The 20982-nt window shown below is 42.9% G+C and overlaps 1 protein-coding gene across 20 annotated transcripts in view; it reads right to left on the reverse strand.

The window, feature by feature from the left end:
* The window catches only part of DLGAP1 (DLG associated protein 1), a 966546-nt gene that overhangs the window by 153415 nt on the left and 792149 nt on the right, over positions 1 to 20982 (reverse strand). For 10 of the 20 annotated variants that reach the window (XM_074383719.1, XM_074383720.1, XM_010335534.3 and 7 more), the window contains one exon: positions 7328 to 7357. The exons of the other annotated variants lie outside the window; for them this stretch is intronic. In XM_074383719.1, coding sequence (XP_074239820.1) covers positions 7328 to 7357 — 30 coding nt within the window. The remainder of the gene's footprint in view (positions 1 to 7327; positions 7358 to 20982) is intronic. 20 annotated transcript variants of the gene reach the window in all.

Here is a 20982-nt window from a genome sequence, read left to right on the forward strand (position 1 = left end):
GAACTGCCTTCTTATGCAAGTTAATAGAGTTGGTTGTTCTTTAAGAGTAAGAATTTTGTTTACATTAAACACTTTCAGTAACCTGCCAAAATAATAAACTCAAATACACAGACATTGAAACTTACACTCTTGAAAAACAAAAAGAGGGAAAATAAATCAGTGACAAGTGGTAGATTATCGTTTGCAGCTTGCCTTTGATTTATAAATGCCTGTTTCCTGCCCCAGGGAGGAGGGTGAAGGGCAGGTTACATGCTTGGGAGGCACACTGTCTTCTGGGTTGTGCTAATTTGTTGTTAAGCGCTCAAGGCTGCTTATTCAGCACAGATTTGATTAGTTTTTGGCTCTGAAGTTCAAAGATTTATGAAAGGTTTCTCTCTGGATAGCTGTGGCTGTATTCACTTTAGTTCTCCTTATTCAAAACCTTCCATATTCTTGATAAGTGGTGACAAATGGCTCGCTCAGGAACACTGTGCAAGTATAAACTTTGTAATAAAACATGATTCATATTGATGAAATCAGTCTTCAATTAGCACTTGTTTGTTTTATTAGCCTGAAATCCTTTCCTCTCCTCCCCACCTTCTGGGACTGAAAGAACGGGCTGGGGGACAATCTCATAGAATTGAACACTCCAAACTGGGGCTGTGACTGGCCCCTGGCAATGTCTTCATTTGGGCAGCTGCTCCCTTCTGCACAGCGATGCCACAGCTCCCAGAAAGGTGATCAGGGAGCTCTGTCCCGCACGAGGAGTCGCTTCCTTCTACGTACTCTCAAAGGGGAATCAAGGATTTAGGCTGGCTCTGTTTGTGGCTTTGCCAGTGAAACTCTCAGTGGTGAGTTACGCCATGATTCTAGTGGAAGTGATCATTAGACAACGGAAAGAGGAGAGAGGGAAGATCACCTTCTGCCTTCCGTACACTATGCTAAGGCTTTCGCTCTATCATCTAGTTTAGTCTCTGCAACTGCCCCAATAGAAGTCTTTATTTTCTTGGCGAGGACACTGAAGCAAATGGCAGTTACTTGCCAGACCCTTCCAGCCACTGGTTGGCTTTCTATTGCCTAAGGTCCCCCTTAAACTGTTTTCTGCACTGCACAAAAATAGAGACGGGCAGTTGGAATTGAGGAGGAGGGACACGGAAACAAAAGAGGGGAAAAGAGAAACTTTTAAAAAAAGTAAAAAGATGAATGTGAGAGAGATGAATTTCAGAGCGAGCTCTGAAATGAGGCCAGTGGTTCGTCATTTGAGGTCAACTTTATCCGAGGTGAGGGCAATCCCAAGACTAGAGATGGCTGACCCTTGAAATAGTTCTTTCCACCCATCTTGAACTCTAGTTCCTGGGTCACGTGGCTCCATCTTTGCCATTTCAGGAGGGTCCTAGTCTTAGGAAGCTATTTGGGAAACTCTCAGTGCTCCCAGAGACGTGACTTTGTTTTTTGGAAATAAGATCTCGTTCTGTCACCCAGGCTGGAGTGTACTGGCACACTCTCGGCTCACCACAACCTCTGCCTCCGGGGTTCAAGTGATTCTCCTGCTTCAACCTCCCGAACAGCTGGGACTATAGGCACCTGCCACCATGCCTGGCTAATTTTTTATATTTTTAGTAGAGATGGGTCTCAGCATGTTGGCCATGCTGGTCTTGAACTCCAGACCTCAAGTAATCCTCCTGCCTCAGCCTCCCAAAGTGCTGGGATTAGTCACCATGCCTGGTTGAGACATTACTATTTCATAGGAATATTTTGGCTGAATGCAGATGCTAAGGCAGGAGGATCATTTGAGGCCAGGAGTTCAACACTACCCTGGGCAACATAGTGAGACCCTGTCTCTACAAAAAAAAAAAAAAAAAAAAAAAAATTGGAGAAGAAAAAAAATAGAAACTTTTAGCCAAAAGTATAATGACAAGTGTCTACAAGATACATCTGAGGAGAGAGCATTCATTTGTTTAGTGTGGCTCTCCAGCCTCCATGTTACTCTTATAAACAGGATGTCTGGGTTTCTTTGCAGAAACAAGTTTCTTGAGTTTTGTTCTCAGTTTCTATAATATTACATTTAGTATTCCCGACACACTGCCACCTTTCACGCTGGTGGAAGGGAAGGACCTCCTTCTGGGAGACAGCCCTACCGTATTTCTGTCAGTCATGTGATTGACATTTTGATTTCCAGTAGTAAAAATGTTGAAGCTGGCCAGGTGCGGTGGCTCACGCCTGTAATTCCAGCACTTTGGGAGGCCGAGGTGGGTGGGTCATGAGGTCAGGAGATCGAGACCATCCTGACCAACATGGAGAAAAATACAAAAATTAGCCAGGTGAGGTGGAGTGTGCCTGTAGTCCCAGCTACTCAGGAGGCTAAGGCAGGAGAATCACTTGAAACCTGGAGGCGGAGGTTGCAGTGAGCCGAGATCGTGCCACTGCACTCCAGCCTGGTGACAGAGTGAGACTTCGTCTCAAAAACAATGTTGAAACTTCATTCTTAATTTACTTCTTGATGTAAGTCCATCAGCTATGAGTTTATTAAAGTATTTACCACAATCTACCCTGACACATTGAGCTCATGGCTTTGCTCAAAATAAATAGAAAGACTTGGTTGGGCAAGGTGGCTCATGCCTGTAATCCCAGCACTTTGGGAGGCTGAGATGGGCAGATCACTTGAGGCTGAGAGTTCAAGACCAACTCGGCCAACAAGGTGAACCATTGTCTCCACTAAAAATACAAAAATTAGCCGGTAGACCGCGTCTGTAGTCCCAGCTACTCAGGGGGTTGAGGGAGGAGAATCGATTGAACTTGGGAGGCAGAGGTTGCAGTGAGCAGAGATTGAACTCCTGACCTTAGGTGATCCACCTGCCTTGGCCTCCCAAAGTGCTGGGATTGCAGGCATGAGCCACTGCAACCGGCAGGAATACTTTTAAAGCATTAAGTCAATTTGGGGTGTTTTTGGACACATTGCTTGTCGTACTATGAACAACGGAATTTCTTTAAAAGTTTTTTTATTTTAGAGACAGGGTCTCGCTCTGTTGACCAGGCTGGAGTGCGGTCATGTACTCACAGCTCACTTCATCCTCAAACTCCTGGGCTCAACTTGTCTGCCACCTCAGATTCCCGAATAGCTAGGACTATAGGTGTACGCCACTGCACCCGGCTAACTTTTCAAAACTATTTTTTGTATAGAGGGGGGATCTCGCTGTATTGCCCAGGCCCATCTCAAACTATTTAATACCTGGCCTCAAGCTATTTTCCTGCCTCGACCTCCCAAAGTGCTGGGATCACAGCTGTGAACCACCGCACCCAGCCCTCATTTATTTAATTTCTTCAGAGAGGCTCATCTGTTCCTGTATTTACAGACACGGAACTTTTCCAAAGACAACAACTTTCACTTTTTTTCATGTGGACTTTCAAAAGAATGTGATGTCCTTTTGGCATTTTGGAGTCTCACCTACGAGGTATAAACAAATCACCTTAGAGACAAGTCTCAACGCAGAACACACGCTGGTTATGAGTGGCAAAGACTTTCATCAGCCTACCATCACGGCTGCCTCACCTTGTCCCTCCAGGCCTGTGCCTGCTGGAACACTCCCACTCACCATGTCTGAATGCACCCCTTTGGCTGGAACAAGAGTTTCCAGCTGGGGTGGCCCCTCCTTCCCTGTAAAGAAATAGCTGCCTATAGAGTATCAGAGCCATTCTGACTCAGGGGTGACTCAGCTCTTCCATGACCTCTGTTCCCATTTCTTCTTGATAAGGCCAATGTTTTGGCCCTACCTGTGAAAATATGTACCCCCCCCATCTATCTCCCTGCTCCAGTTTCAAGAGAAAAGACCCTATTCAAAGAAGTATTTAGAAGGCTTCTGTGGAATTCTTGCTGTGAGTTGTTTTTCCTTCTTACTAGTACCCCGTCCTACTACTATCCTTGGATCCTAAAATCGTTATGGGTTTCACACTCTGTAGTTACAGTTTAATCAAAACATTAGACTGTGAATCTAATAATAGAAGCTACAACTTCTTACCTACAGAGAAAGTATGCAGGAACTGCTAACTCACGCCCCCATGTCCAGCAACGTGGCTTTCTCAACTTTTAAAGGATAAAAGTCATCCACTGGTCTTAGGAAGCAAAAATATGGGTGCAATTCCAAATAAAATCAAAATACGTATTCTTCTATCATATTAATAACCCTAATTCCCCTATTTATACTTATTACTATTACCCTAATCAATCCTTACAAACAAAATTCATACCCACACTATTTGAAAACAGCCATTGCATGCATCTTCACCATTAGCCTCACCTCTACAACAATATTGATGTTTACAGACCAAGAAAGAATCATCTCAAATTGACATTGAATGACAAATCAAACTCTTAAATTGTTGCTAAGCTTCAAACTAGACTTCTTCTCCACAATATTTATCCCGGTAGCATTATTTGTTACCTGATCTATTGTAGAACTCTCAATACGATACAGAAACTCAGACCCTAACATTAGTACCTGCCATTGGTGCAACTGTCTACCCCTTCCCCCAAATTGCTGTCAGGATGTTTCTCTCTTACCCCAATTTTCTCAGAGTTTGGGATTATCAATCTAACATCAGAGGTGAGAATTCATCAGTGTCATCGATAAAACTTTGCATTTGTATCTTTCAAACTGAACTTTTTTCCTAGTCACATATTTTTCCTCATTGCAACATAATCAAAGCATTGATGAGTGTTTCTGTTTAAATACCATTTTAAGTCTTTCAAACGACATTCCATCATTAACCTTAGCATTCATGAGCTATAAAATGGGTTTTTCTTTCTGCTGATTTAAAAAGCTGATATGAAGCTGTAGTGTGAAAGAAAAGAAGAAACAAAATGCCTGCCATAGACACTTGGTGGGGAGTGGCAAATGGAATCTTGGTTTGTTTTTCTCTTAGGACTTTGACAATTATTTTTCCTTGAAAAGAATAAGAGAATCTGTCTAAAATATTAATACTACTTTCAGAGTTCTAGGATAATCTAGAGCAGAGTTTTTTTTTTTTTTTTTTTTTTTTTTTTTTTTTTAAAGAAAAGAGGTTTCATTTCTGACAGTGGATTTCTTCCAGTGATGTGCATATTCTTTGATATGAAAAGCTGTATGAAGCTGCCTTGAATTCAGTCCGTAGATGGAAAGTAGCAAGTACGGTCATTAGCTAAGCAGTTGCAAGGCTGACCATCTGAGGTTTGATTTCTCATCGAGAGATAGTATCTGACACACGTGCCACTGAGCATGCTTGTAAGAGTTCCAGGTTTCAGATGCACGGAGAATGCATGCATGGAACACACGCCCCTTACCCCAACAATCGCACTCCCAATTGCCCTGCACACATCCATTCTAACACCGTTACAACACAGCATGCTCCTGAGCCTCAGACAGTAAGCCGCCCAAAAGATGCTCAAGCAGCAGTCGCAGTGGGCCTGACCTCAGGTACTGCAGCTACTCCAGAGAACTTCCTGTGAGCCCCAGGGACTCAGAGGAGGCGAGTGATGGGGAAGGTGGCCAGAGGCTGCCAGACAAGCCCCAAGCAGGCATTCCGCTTCCTGCCTTCATTTTCCCTCAAACTCTCATCTTTCTTGAGAGAACAGAACCCTGTTCTGGGGGTGCAGACAAGCCATGCCACCCACTAGTAACTTCTAGCGAAACAACAGTTTTCAAATTACGTAATGCTCTCTTGACTTTCTGACTTTTAAAATGAGAACTGTATTTTGTCGCTCTGTCCTTCTGTTCCAAGTGGAATACTGCTCTCAAGTCAGGCAGGCGATGTAAAACTATGACTTCAAAGCCATTCCTTGATAAAATGTCAAGACGACCCAGAGTGAACCGTTATCTGTAATTCAACAGATAACTGAAACTCAGCGCTCAAATTGCCGCTGGCAGTTTTCTGCAGCCAAGGTCATTCTTACGGTGCTACTTGATTCTGCTTCTGTGTCTCTTACATCTCGTTAGGCAGGGAGGAGCCTGGACGATCCTTCAATAAAATTCCATGTTGATGTGCAAAGGGAACTTGAATTTCTGCTTGGCCTGTCCGAGGCCTGCAACATGCACTTTCTCCTCGAGGTGAGAAGGTCTTTTTCTCGCCACCCTGAAACGCCGCTGCCTGCACCTTTTCCTTGACTTCCAGTAGCAACATACTTTCTGCCACAAAGGCCAGAAATACTGCCGTTTCAACTTGGTTTTGTAAAATGTGATGGTACTGAATCCACCGAAGGGATAGGGCACCCTCGCTTTGGATTTGCCAGTCCCATGGGTCCATAACTGACCTACTCTTCCACCTCCCAACCTTGAAACTCCAGCCCACGAATGGCCTCAGCATTCCAACCCCCCGTGCGATTTTCCCACTCCCCACCTCCATGCATTGCCCATTCACCAAGCCAGCCACATCTCCCTTTAAATTGAAAACTCACCTGAATGCCCACCACCTCTTCCATGCAGCCTCCCCTGATTCAGTGAGGAGGAAGAAACCTCCAAAGCATGACCGACAAACTCCCAATAAACGAGAACACACATACCCCCCAAACAAACACAGAAACTCACAAAAGGAGAAAATGACACATTCTCGACTTTTGAACTGTGAAACTCCGATGGGGCTAAGGAGATCAATTTTATACCAATAACCAACTAATCATTTCAGAAAATGAGGTCATTTTAATATTCTTGGGGTTACTCAGCAAAACACTTTGCTTTAATGTCTCTTTTGTACTTTCCTTAAATCCTTCTTCCTTTTCTTCTTGGCGTTTTGAATGCATGACCGAAGGGAACTGCCGTTCATCAACAGGGACAACAGTAAAGGAACCTGATCTTTACCATGCCTCGTGGTGGTGGGTCACACTGCCCAGGAGGAACCCACAAGGAGACTGGCAGGTGCCTTAACCATCTCATTTTCTCATCAGGAAGCCTGACCAATTCTTCATGGCTACGTACTTCTTGGGCAAACATGTCTGCTCTGTTGGGATAAAGGATGCTCTAGACCAGGCTCTGCTGAAGGACCCAGGGCAAAGGTTTCTGACAAGACTGTGTCCAGCCTCACATCAGGCCACAGAAGAGCCCAGGCACTCTGAGGAGCACCAGTTCGGGGCAGTCACATGAGGAGACAGAAACAGACATGTTGGGGCCGGCCTCTCAGGTCAGTGCAAACGCCATTTGAGGAGGGCCAAGAGCTTTGCAGCATAAAATGACCAGAACAAGGGGAAACACAGATGCAATGGCAATAGCTGGCAATTTGCACATGGCGTCAAACACCACTGCCACAGAAGCTTTTTAGCTACAAGCCACGCTATGCAACCTTCAAGCAAAACATTATTGATTTTGCGGTTGTAAAAACATACCTTCAACTGCAGAACTCAGTTTTATGACACCTTGAACAAAAACAAAAAGTGGCCGTTATATAATGGACCCAAATCGCCTTTTCCAGGCTTCTCATAACACACCCATGCTTCAGATCTGGATTTTTCTTTTTCTTTTTTTTTTTGCTGGCATCGCAAGAACATAGCTAAACAAACATCAACTTCAAACATAAAATAATTCTTAGTCTTAACTAGGTCTCATGGATGACTTCATTTCCTCCACTAAAACCATTTGGGGAAATTTTACACTAAAAATGGGAGCAAATATGTTTTTGGATGGGACAAAGGCCCAGTCTGTCTGAGTGACTATTTCTGTGTATAAATTATACTAGATTATGGATCAATAAAAGTTCACACAATAGGATGCCAGGGACCAGCACTGCCTCTTTGCTACTGTGTATAGAGATCATGTGATGAGTGTTGAAATACGTAACAGGTGGTTAAAACCATGGTGTGGTCTGGGAACTTTCTTCTCTATGGTGGTTGGGCCAGAGCCTTTCCTTGGTCTGACGGGTTTAGCTTTCAGCTCCCTGCAAGTCAGAGAGTGAATGGGTTATCTGAGCAAGTCAAGTTGTTCATAAAGCAAGTCAATACCCTTGACTGATATTTATGCACCTTTTCAGTGAATTTAAAGGTGAAAATACTAAACTAGGCTAAATTAGACCTGGTAACAATTATTTAATTTAAAAAGCATTTTTATAAGTCATAGTTATAAATAAATAATATTATCTAATCTTATGCAATAGTCATGATCTTTTAGACTGAACAAAAATGTCCGCAGTTTCGTTTGATGGAAATCCTGGTTCTCTTTCAAACTGGAGAAGTTTGCAAACAAAAGTCTTTTCTATACTGATAAATCAAATCGGTATCGGCATGAACACTGACTTTAACAGATTATCTTCACATTGCTCTTCCTTATGACTTTCTGGAAAAGCTGCTTTTAAGTTTGTTTCCTATTGAATTTCATCTTTCCTGCATATCCAGTGGTGTCTGGTCCAACTTTGAATAAGAAACCCTCTAGGGAGGAAGTAAGCATATATATGTCCATATGTTTATGATAAATTTTGCTGATACGAATGATATGTAGCACACAGTCTACAAGTAATGAAATATACAGTATTCTTTTTTTCTTTTTTTGAGACAGAGTTTCACTCTTGTTGCCCAAGATGGAGTGCAATGGCCCGATCTCGGCTCACTGCAACCTCTGCCTCCCAGGTTCAAGGTGATTCTCCTGTCTCAGCCTCCTGAGTAGCTGGGATTACAGGCGCACGCCACCATACCTGGATAATTGTTGGTATTTTTAGTAGAAACGGGGTTTCACCATGTTAGCCAGGCTGGTGTCAAACTCCTGACCTCATGTGATCCGCCCACCTTGGCCTTCCAAAGTGCCGGGATTACAGGCGTAAGCCACCTTGCCTGGCCTATACGGTATTCTTGATGGCAAATTCTATATAGTGAATTGGTTTCCATGGAATACTTTTGTTCATCTTGGCCAAACTCTTGTATCTGTAGCCAGCAGTTCAACTATGATTGGACAATCACTCATTCCATTGCATCCCAGTCTGCCCTTGTCCCAACTAATTGACTGTCTACTGTCATTATATCTTTTATGTGATACAAATTATTTTTATTAAAGCCTCTTTCAGCTTCAGTACTATGTCAGTACCCACACCATGGCATAGTGGCCACTGCACATAGAGCCGGGCAGAGACGTGCAGTAGCCACACCAGCATGTAGCATTTCCACCGTACAGCTATGGTAGAATGAAACCTCAAGAGCACGAATAGCAACATGACTAGGAACTGAAGAGTTTTAAGTATTTATAACTTTTGTTTTTGATATAATTTATCTAACTGTAAGTTACACAATTTAATGTGGGCTTCCAAAATTCCTGAAACTGTAACATCTGGCTCTTGCAAGCTGGTATGAACCAGCTTTAGGGCACTACTGCCATGACTGGTGTTTCTGCTCAGGCCCAGGGAAGACCTTGAACTTCAGAACACTTCCTGAGATCTTCATAAAGGGGGTTATAATTTAATTGAACAAGACAAATGGAAGTAAACTTCAGATTTACTATTATTTTGCCAGTTATTTGAAAACCTCTAAAGCCTTTCATTACAAAAATAAACTATACATACATCACTTCAGAAATAACGGTCATTGACAATCAACTGAGAACACAACATAAATGGATTTGACGTTTTTTTGGTCAGGCAGCTAAACCAAGACACAAAGTCAGGTACAGGTAATTGGCATATTAATCAATGACCTTATCTTTTCAGAGTAGAATTCTTATATACATCAGAATATTAAAATTTTCAACCATATTCATTTTTGAGTATAATCATGGTGTCAGCAAATGTCATTCAACTGAAAAGACAATAACGTGCTCTGATCAGTATGTAGAAACAGACTTGATGCAAGAAAACAAGAAAACAAACAAATTCTCAGGGCAGACAGGGGTGGGAGTGAAGGAAAGCCCAGTAATCATTTATTGAGTTGGGAAAACAAGGTGAGCTCAAATGCAAACAAAAATTAGATCTCTAATTATAAACCTTATTTTAAGAAAAACATGACTCATTAGCTCCATATAGATTTTTCTTATATTTTCAAACCCCAAGTCAAATTATTCTCTATAGTAAGGTAGGCCTTTACATTGGGAAGTAACTATGCTATAGTGAAAATTTACAATTAGCTATATCTAGTTATATATTTTATATTAACATGCTACGCAAAATTGTACAACGAGTGGGAAAGGTCATTTATCTTAGAATGTAAACGGTTTTTTAAAATTTGAATCTTTAAGAAGGGATTGATGTTGATGTTAAAAAGCTACACATAGCACTGCTGACTTCCAGGACACACAATAGACATTATCTGGTGAGTGGCTGACATTGACATTGCCTGGAATTCAGGATAAGCCATAGCACATACAGTTACATATATATATACACACACACACACACACATACACACACACATGGATGCTACCACACCCCTTGGTTTCTTTTTTATAGTCTGCAGAAGTGTTTGAAAATACAGTTGAAAACAACAACAAAAAACAAACTCAGCTGTCTTTCTCTGAACTCAATATCTTTTTTTTGAGACAGTCTCTGTCATGAGACTGGAGTGCAGTGGTGCAATCTCAGCTCACTGCAACCTCTGCCTCCTGGGTTCAGGTAATTCTCTTGCCTCAGCCTCCTGAGTAGGTGGGATGACAGGCACGTGTCACCACGCCCAGCTAATTTTTGTATTTTTCAGTAGAGACAGGGTTTCACCATGTTGGCAAGGATGGTCTCCATCTCTTGATCTCGTGATTCATCCACCTCAGCCTCCCAAAGTGCTGGGATTACAGGCGTGAACCACGACGTCTGGCCTGACTTAATATCTTTTTTTTTTTTTTGACTTAGTATCTTTAATGCAGCAAATTTCCAAAGCTTGAGGTGATTTGTGTAGACTAAATAGACCACATCCATTATCTTCCTGCAAGTCAGAGCCAATATAAAAATTACTTTGCCCTCTTTCTTGCCACTTTCACCTAAGGGTCAATTTCAATTGTTCTAAAATAATTCATAGGACAGGCTGGGCGTGGTGGCTCACGCCTGTAATCCCAGCACTTTGGAAGGCCGAGACAGGAGGAGCATGAGGTCAGGAGTTCGAGACCAGCCTGGCCAACATGGTGAAACCCCATCTCTACTATAAATACAAAAAAATTAGCTGGGCGTAGTGGCAGGCACCTGTAATCCCAGCTACTCAGGAGGCTGAGGCAGGGGAATCGCTTGAGCCTAGGAGGCGGAGGTTGCAGTGAGCCGAGATCACACCACTGCACTCTAGCCCTGGCAACAGAGTGAAACTACGTTTCAAAAAAAAAAAAAAAAAAAAAAATTCATAGGAGAAAAGGTCAAGTTACAGTAATTCATGCTAAAGTGTGAATGACTAGGGTTCAATACAACCTTCTAATGACATCTCATTAAAATACTAAGCAAATTTTGAACGCTGGTCAGCAAGGCCCTATGTGATATATCTTTGGCCTATTTCACTGTTTCTTCTACTTCATCTTACATGACTTTTCCCCTTATTCCGGATGTATAAGCCACATGGTTTCTCTCTGTGCTTTGCAAGGCCATTTCCTTTCTGCCCTTGGCTAGAATACTTGCTGCTCACTCCCTCTGGCTTGCTGCCCTAACCTGCTCAATCTTCCTCCAGCCAGCTCTTTTCTTTTATTCACATTTGGACTTCAAATATGACTTCCTCAGAGAGTCTTCCTTGATTACTGTATTTAGGGTGGTCCAGAAATAACTCTCCACCCCATTGCTCTTATTTATTTATTTAATTTTTATTTTTTAAATTAATTAATTAATTAATTATTATTATTATTTCTGAGATGGAGTTTCACTCTTGTTGCCCAGGCTGGAGTGCAATGGTATGATCTCAGCTCACTGCAACCTCTGCCTCTGAGATTCAAGCAATTCTCCTGCCTCAGCCTCCCGAGTAGCTGGGATTGCAGAGATGCACCACCACGCCCAGCTAATTTTGTTTTTAGTAGTGATGGGGTTTCTCCATGTTGATTAGGCTGGTCTCAAACTCCCGACCTTAGGTGATCCACCTGCCTCAGCCTCCCAAAGAGCTGGGATTACAGATGTGAGTCACCTTGCCTGGACTAATTTTTATTTTTTAAAAAAGATGAGAGGTCTCACTTTGTTGGACAGGCTGGCCTTGAACTCCTGGACTCAAGCAATTCTCCAGCCTCAGCCTCCCAAGTAGCGGGGATTACAGGTACATGCCACCACAACCGGCTTTCTTTTCTTTTCTTTTTTAAATAGCACTTATCAGACGGCAAGGTGGCTCACGCCTGCAATCCCAGCACTTTGGGAGGCCAAGGCAGATGATCACCTGAGGCTGGGAGTTTGAGATCAGCCTAACCAACATGGAGAAACCCCGTCTCTACTAAAAATACAAAATTAACTGGGCATGGTAGTGCATCTCTGCAATCCCAGCTACTCGGGAGGCTGAGGCAGGAGAATTGCTTGAACCTCAGAGGCGGAGGTTGCAGTGAGCTGAGATCACGTCATTGCACTCCAGCCCGGGCAACAGGAGCAAAACTCTGTCTCAATACATAAATAAAATTAAATTAAATTAAAAAATAGCATTATTACTGTTTGATGTTATCTCATTGATTTTACATCTGCTTCCTTCTTTACATCTGTCCTCCTCACTAGAGTATGATCAGAATGAGAGCAGGAACTTGGTCTGTTCTTTAGAGGGGTTAGATAAAATCTATGTGTAGAGTGAATACACATCATTTACAATAAATATTTAGGTGTTTTTGGGTTCTAATATTGGCAAGGTCTCTAATAGTAAGTTTATTGGCTACTTGGAGACAAAATTACGCCCTAAACGGACTTCAAGAAATAGGAGTTAATTCATTTTATATTGAAATACCTCAATGATGTGCAGTTCTCTTGTCTCAACTGTCATCACCATGAGCCAAATCATGACAGCAGTGTTCACAGGAAACTGTATGACAAGGCACAGCAGAGAAAGAGGAACTAAAAGAGAACTTCAGCCTTTAACAGCCTTTTTAAAAGTTATTCCCATGCTGCAGCCGGAGTGACTTTTTCTTTTTTTCTTTTTGGTGAAGTCTCACTCTGTCACCCAGGCTGGAGCACAGTGGCGCGATCTCGGCTCACTGCAACCTCCGCCTCCCGGGTCCAAACGATTCTCCTGCCTCAGTGTCCCGAGTAGCTGGGACCACAGGCGTGTACCACCATGCCCAGCTAATTTTTTGTATTTTTAGTAGAGACAGGGTTTCACTGTGTTCGCTAGGGTGGTCTCCATCTCCTGACCTCATGATCCGCCTGCCTCAGCCTCTGAAAGTGCTGGAATTACAGGCGTTATGCCACCGTGCCCGGCCTTGGAGTGACTTTTTTGAAAGGTCATGTGATAGTCTTCTAATACTTTTTTTTTTTTTAGATGGAATTTCACCATGTTACATAGGCTGGTCTCAAACTGCTGGACTCAAGTGATCCTCCTGCCTCAGACCTCCGAGTAGCTGAAACTATAGGCATATACCACAGTGCCCAGTGAAATTCTTGATAAAAACTCTTAACACGGCCTGCAAAACCCTCTATGATGTCACTTATAGATGAATAAAAATGGCCACAAATTCTTCCATACTCCTCCCATAGAGAGGTGGAGGCTATGTCTCCTCTCCTTGAATCTGGGTAAGCTCTGTGGCCACTATGATCATTAGAATACAGAGAAAATGATGCTCTCTGCCCAGGTTTCATGAATCAGGCAGCTTCCCCTCTGGCCTTATGGAGCACTCCCTCTGGGAAGCCTGAGACAGCAGGTTACGAGTCCTGAGACGGTTCTGATGGAAAGGCCATGTGCAGACACTCTGATAAATATCAGCTAAGACTAAGTGTCAAATTTAGGCGGAGGGAAGAAGCTGTCAGGTCCTGAGGAGACTATTGGTGAAGCCCAGGAGGACCGAAAATTGCCATTGGAAAAGGTAACTCTATTAATGTAGTGGCAGAGAATTTGCCAATATTATCCCTTGTCGTAATGTGGAAAATAGAAAATATACCCAATGAGCCCACGAATTCTAGTAAGAAAATTTCCAGGCAGAATGCTTAAAGTGACTTTTTTTTTTTTTTTTTTTTTTTAAAGCTACACACAACGAAAGGTTCAGGTAGAGAAAGATGAGTCAAGAAAGAACCGCTCAGTTTTCAAACAAAATTTGGAGGCAATCAAGAGCTAGAACGTGTTGAGTAAAACGAAACAAAAAATGCTCTCACATTCCTAGGGGGTGGCTGTAAAATCCTTTTTTATGACTGTATAAATAGCTAAGGATGTACCTCACAGAATTGCTAAAACAGACAAAAAGGCTTTTAAGAATCCTAAGGGTATTGTCTCACAGCACCCGACTCTGACCCAGACCAAAGAAGGGACTGTCTTGAAGAGAATTATGGATGTGTTTCATTTAACAGAACGAAGTCTAGTAAGGTTCAAAGGATGCCCATGAAGATTACAGAAGTATGTCAGTGGACACATAATCAGCTTGGACAAAGTGGGCAGAGGTAGTTTAAAGTGTAAAGAGTCCTTAGAGGCCCCAAACTTTTATGAGTGAAACATAAGCTGAGAAGATTATTCAGTTGAAAGTGATATTTCTTATGGAAAAGGGACAACTCAGAGGGTGCAGCGAGAGTCTGGAGGGGGTATCCAAGCGCTGCAGAGAATCATTCCAGGGAGCAGGCCTGGGCCCTCCAGTCAAGGAACTGGCAGCATGTGGATTTCAGACTTGCTATGGTAATGCCTCGCCTACAGCTGTTCCTTCACTCTTTGAGTGGGAGTATCCCAAGCCTTTATCCCACTCCTGTATTATCAGTATATGTTGGGTCTACATGAGGCAGATGCCTTTTTTTTTGTTCACAAGTCTTCATATTGAGAGAAACTATACTAAACAACAGCATCAAATGGTGCCATCAGCATCTGAACCTTAGGTGGTAAGAACCTGAATCTTAAACTTAAGCTTGGGACGAGGTTTTTGAACTCTTTAGAAGGAGTGAGTCTATTTTGCCTTACAGAGGATGTGAATAATTTGTGTCCAGAAGCTGAAGCATGGATGACTAACCATGGCCACAAGTCATTTGAAACTCTTCCTGATGAGAGGTGGCATCTTCGTTGTTCCTTTGGATCTGAGTGGGCCGGTGGACTGCTTTGGTCGTCACCAAGAATACGATGGAAATGACATCTGCCAGTATCTGGTCTCAGACTTAAGACCTTAAGATTTCCTGACTCTTGGAAGAGTCTCTTCCTGGAAGCCCTGAACTGACATGTAAGGAGTCTTGAAGCCACAAGGCTGGAGGTGCCAATTACAGATGCTCCAGTCAACAGTTACCATACTGCTGCTGATCAGGACCCCACACTCCCAGCCATTGAAATCAAGGTGCCAGGCAAGTGAATCATGCCATCCTGGACTCTCCAGACCAGCCCAACTCTGATGGTTAGTTTGTCAACTTGATCGGGCCATAAGGGGCCCAGAGGTTTAAACAAACATTATTCCGGTTGTATGTAAAGGTGTTTCTGGATGAGATTAACATTTGGATCAGTTCACTGAGACAGACTGCCCTCCCTAAGGTGGGTGGATCTTGTCCAAATCAGTTAAAGTCCTAAATAGAACAAAAAGGCCAAGTAAAAGGGGATTCTTTGTCTCTGCTGGGACGTCAATCTTCTCCTCCCTTTGGACTTGGGCTTGAACTGGAACTTACGCAATTGCTCTCCAGGTTCTCAGGTCTTTGGACCCAGATTGGAACTATACAGTTGGCTCTCCTGGGTTTTCAGCTTGCTTGCTGACTGCAGATCTTGGGACTTCTCAGCCTCCATAATTGTGGGTCAGTATACATACACACACACACACACACACACACACACACACACGGATATACTAGTTCTCTGGAGAACTCTGACTAATACAGCAACTTCTAGCTGAATGTGGAACAGAAGAATTGCCCAGCTGAACCCTGCTTGAATTCCTGATTCTAAATTATAAACTATAATACAATGATTGTTTTCCAGCTGCTACACATCAGGGTAAGAAGGTATGTCACAAGAGATGACAGACAGAGTCAGCTATGCATACGTTTTCTGACTACACGTGCCCTGTCCCTTAGCTCTTGGTTCTCCAGCCACATCACCTTTTCAGTTCTACTAATACTGAATGCAATATTCGCATGCACCGTCCTTCACCCTTCTTGATCCTTTGGCTCTTAGCTAATGAGGATTTTCTCAGGGAAGTTCCCCTGAGCCTCTAGATCAGTCCCTTTGTTACAGCAGATTCTCCCACAAGAACTGTTTCTTTCTTTCAGTGCTGTTATCTCTGTGATTATCTGATTGATGCTAGTCTCCACCCCTAGACGGTAAACTCCATGTGAACAAAGAGTAAGACTGCTTTTGATCACCAGGGAATTCCCAGAGTTCAATACCGTGTCTGGACATAGTAAGTGCAGAATAAATATTTGTTAAGTGGGGGAATGAAATATTTGAAGCAGCGGATAAGGACTTCCTTCTCACCACAACTTTTAATAACCATGTCACTATTCTTTTCTTTGCACCTTGTGAAAATCTGGGTTCTCAGCGATTGTAACTGGGGAAAGACACTGTGACTTAATATGAGGTCACTGGTCCTGCTTTGCTCTTGTCTGTGAAGGCATCTAAGCACAACTGAAGTTGCTGGAGTTCCTTTTTGTAACCTCTGGCGAAGAGGAAGCCTCTGGGTGTGTGGTTGCCAGAATGCACAAAAATGTAATCAGTGCTGTTCACTTTTATGTCTTTGGTTGGAAATCAGGGAGCTCTCCTCAAAGTCTGAAGAAAATCGTGGATGCTCAACCTGTTTAAAATGTTTCTAAATTTAAATTTAGAAACAACTTGTTTCTAGAACACCAGCTCTTCCTTAACCACCCCCACCCCCACCCTTCCTCTAAAAATGGAAGAAAGAGCTGCTCCTTCCTGAGTACTGATAGCTAGGTAAATTCTGTACCTTCCATAACCATTGCCCTCGGTATTATTTTCTTAATACTTAATCTTAATTCTCGCTGTTTTAAAATGCATTCCCCTACTTAGCTCTATGGATACGGAAAATAGATGCTCCCCTGGAAACAGTCTTTCTTAAAATATATCTGCTCTACTAAAAGATTAGATATCATTTTTGCTGTGTATAAAATAAGTCCATGTCTCTGCAAGTGCCCTGGTAATTTTCATTTCATAATTTAAAAAATATTTTCTTTTACCTACTTATATCTCTCCCAATACTAGCCTCCGAATGGGTCTGCGTACAATATTTCATTAAAAGGGTTTAGTAGGGTTCCAACTGAAGAGGATTTCCATTTCTCCATAATATTCTTGCTCTTTTAAAAAGAAAACACTCCCTCAGTGGCAGGGCTAATACGTAGGCAGGCAAATTCCGCATCATTTATGTAAGTTCGCACACTCTGAGGCTCTGCCCATTTCCACTTCTCTGATTCGTCCTCCCTCCCTGAGTGCACAATACTGCATTTGTCCCTTTTGACCATGTAACAGATTAAAGAGCTGGGCAGGAGGCAGATGTAGGCGCACCTTTGATCTCTCATCCTTGGAGGTTAAGGGAGGGCAGACACCTGGCGCTGCCAAGCTGGAAACAACACACAGACCCGGACTGGAATTACCTTAAAGGGAGTCCGGCTCCAACCGCAGAGGCAGCTGGAAGTGCTGAAAGGGCACCTAGGGAAGAGAGCCCCGCGGTCAGGCAGAGGACGCACCAGAGTCCTAAGAATGTGATCCAGGTTAGCTGGGGGTTGGCTAGAATGACCCTTCCTATGCAGAAGGGCCCAGGAAACCTTCCAGGAAAGACTAGGCAGCCGCAGTAAGAAAAAATGAAAAGTAAATATTTTGCTAATAATGTCGCAAAACTTCCAGCTGTGCACAAATACCGAAGGACAATTTTGATGACAATGCAGGAAGCTTTCAAAGAAAGGATTTTTACACATATTTTTTCCTTTGCAGAACTCTCTTTTTAGGAAAGATTTCCCCTTTGGCCTAGGATGCTGCCAATGTTTTCAGTGAAAGCCAGACCGAGTTTCCTATGATTCTTCGGTGAAGCTGCATTGCCCCCTGGCGTTTATGTGCTGTGTTACACCGCATAGGTAAAGCCCAAAGAACACCTACAAAGGAGAAACCTCTTTGACAGCACAGGATCAGAGAATGCAGTTCTAAATGGCAGATCTAGACCTGGTTTGACAAGACATGTAATGAAACTTTGAAATTAAAAGTCCTTCCCTTTCCATCCTCAGCAGAATCTCCTGAGATGTTCAAGTAGCTCTCTAAAGAGACTGATCAGATTTTAATCTGTCAATTTTAAACTTTTTTTTTTATTTTTAAACAATTAAAAAACTTTTTTTAGAGACAGGGTCTCGTTCTGTCATTCAAGTTGCAGTGCGGTGGCGCAATCATAGCTCACTGCACTCTCGAACTCTTGGGCTCAAGGGACCCTCTTGCCTCAGCCTCCCTAGTAGCTGGGATTACAGGTGCTCACTTCCATGCCCTGCTAATTTTTTTATTTTTCAATTTTCTTTTAGAGATGAGGTCTCACTGTGTTGTCCAGGCTGGTCTCAAACTCCTGACCTCAAGTGATCCTCCCACTTCAGCTTCCCAAAGCTCCACTGTGCCCTGTCTCTACTCTGTTTTTTTTTTTTTTTTTTGGAGATAGGGTCTCACTCTATCACCCAAACTGAAGTGTAGTGGTACATCTCGGCTCACTGCAACCTCTACTTCCCAGGCTCAAGCGATTCTCCTGCCTCAGCCTCCTGAGTAGGTGGGATAACAGCCATGTGCCACCACCACCCAGCTAATTTCTGTGTTTTTAGTAGAGATGGGGTTTCCCCATGTTGGCCAGGCTGGTCTTGAACTCTTGACCTCAAATGATCCACCTGCCTCGGCCTCCCAAAATGCTGGGATTACAGGCCTGAGCCACCATGTCTGGCCTAATCTGCCAATTTTTAATGTTTGAACGGTCATGTGAGTGGCTGCAGCACACCTACCCATTTTTCAGAATGAATACAGATATTTTCTGTGCAGTAAAATCTTTCCAGACTTCCCCTCATAGATAATATGGGCCTCTCTCTGTCTTCATGCTTATATCTCCCTGACAGAAACACAAAAGTGGAGATTATACCAGATTTATCTTTACAGCCAATGTGACCAGCATAGTGCCTGGCAGATAGCATGTGTCCAATAAAAAGTCTCTGTTGCTTGATTGTGTATAGTAACGTAGCTATGCTATTCACAAAAGGATCAGATATACTTCCTGATCAGTAGCAATATGGTAACAGAGCTGGAAGCAGCAGAGCACAGTCCTTCGATGACTCAGACGGAGTTCTGGAGCCTCTGAAACTGTGCAGGCACCCAGGTCCAGTTTTGGGGGGAAAATGGATGGAATAACTTAAAAGGAGAATGTAATATCTGGTTCAGACAACGTAGGAATCTATTCAAACTTTACCTTTCATTTCTTCACAAAATGAATCTTTACTCCAGTGAGATCGTGAGTATATTCATGACCACCAACGAACACACATTTCTTTTGAGCAAATATTTCTAGGCGTAAGGGTAGGGCTCCTTGATGTTATTGAAGATACTTGGTATATTGACTGGGGCCATGAACTCTGAGCTGAGTGAGAATAAAAATGAAACTCTGGGGTCTGGGGCCGGTTATTGAGGGGCAGACTATAAGGCAATGAAAACTGTGAACCAAAGGTCATACTCATTTGTGGATAATGAGTACAGTGTTATTCTGCTTTGGATATCAACTTTGTGTAAAAGAAATAACTAGATCTGAAAATCTATTGACTTACTGACTTAGAATAGGTCAGGAAGTTGTTATTACTGGCAAGACTTTTTTTTTTAGGGTACAATAATGTCACAATAATACTATTGTTAAGAGTGTCTTGAAGTCACTTGTTATGCTTTTATTTAGTTAAAATAAAAGTTTCGGCCCAGCACTGTGGCTCATGTCTGTAATCTCAACATTCTGGGTGGCCAAGATGGGGAGATCACTTGAGCCCAGGAGTTCAAGACCAGCCTCGGGAACATAGTGAGACCTTGTCTTTACAAAAAATTAAAAAATGAGCTGGGCATAGTAGCATGTACCTGTGGTTCCACCTACTCAAGAGGCTGAAGTGGGAGGATCGCTTGAGTCTAGAAGTCTGGGGCTGCAGTGAGCTGTGATTGTCCCATTGCACTCCAGCCTGGGTGACAGAGCAAGACCCTGCCTCAAAATAAAATAAAATAAAAAAAGGTTCAAGGAGGAAGGCCAGCATAGTAGAGGCACGTTTCAGAGTTGTTAAGAGCTTGAATTTTGGAGCCAAACTGAACGGTCAACAAATATTGACTGGGCCGCTTACCATCCATGTGAACTTGGAAAAGTCACTTAACCTTTCTTTATTTCCTCCACTGACAAAATGAGGCTGATACTAGTAGCAAACACCCTGTCTGTAAATGATGAGAAATATTTGAGTTTTCCACTATGGTGGACTAGGGAAGATTAAAAAACACTCTGTGCTGTTGAAAGGGCTTGGACTTGATTCCTGGCCAAGTTTATTTTATGAGGCATTATTAAAACCCCAAAACACAAAGAAACGTTCCAGGTAATATGGTTTCTACCTGGTCTTATCCTTGAGGCTGGCCTCAGTGAAAACCTAGAATTAAGTACATCTTTGACACTTCCAGATCAGTGGTGACTGGACCTTTGAGAATATGCTGAGGCCTGAGAGGGTTTATTCTTGTCTGTTCCAGGGCGGAGTTCCACCCCCAAGGCTAGGCCAGAGCTGGAATGGTCCCAGGAGTAGGGCCAAGGGTGGTTTTCCTGGGCCAGGGTTCCTCTAGAATATGCCACTGTGGCATAAAACTGATTTTGAGCTGAAGGCATTTGATAATAGGTTTATTTCTAAACCCCCTTATCTGCCCAAAAGCAGAACCTCCACCAGAACTCAACTGTCCCCATAGATTTTCTGCAACCAGAGGAAGGTGACTCTAATACCAAAGAGAAGCAAACCTCAACAGGCATTGTCCCAAAAACTACCGTCTCCCATCTATTCTCCTAAAGG

Source organism: Saimiri boliviensis, chromosome 13 (genome assembly GCF_048565385.1).
Source record: "Saimiri boliviensis isolate mSaiBol1 chromosome 13, mSaiBol1.pri, whole genome shotgun sequence".
NCBI classification, from domain to species: domain Eukaryota; kingdom Metazoa; phylum Chordata; class Mammalia; order Primates; family Cebidae; genus Saimiri; species Saimiri boliviensis.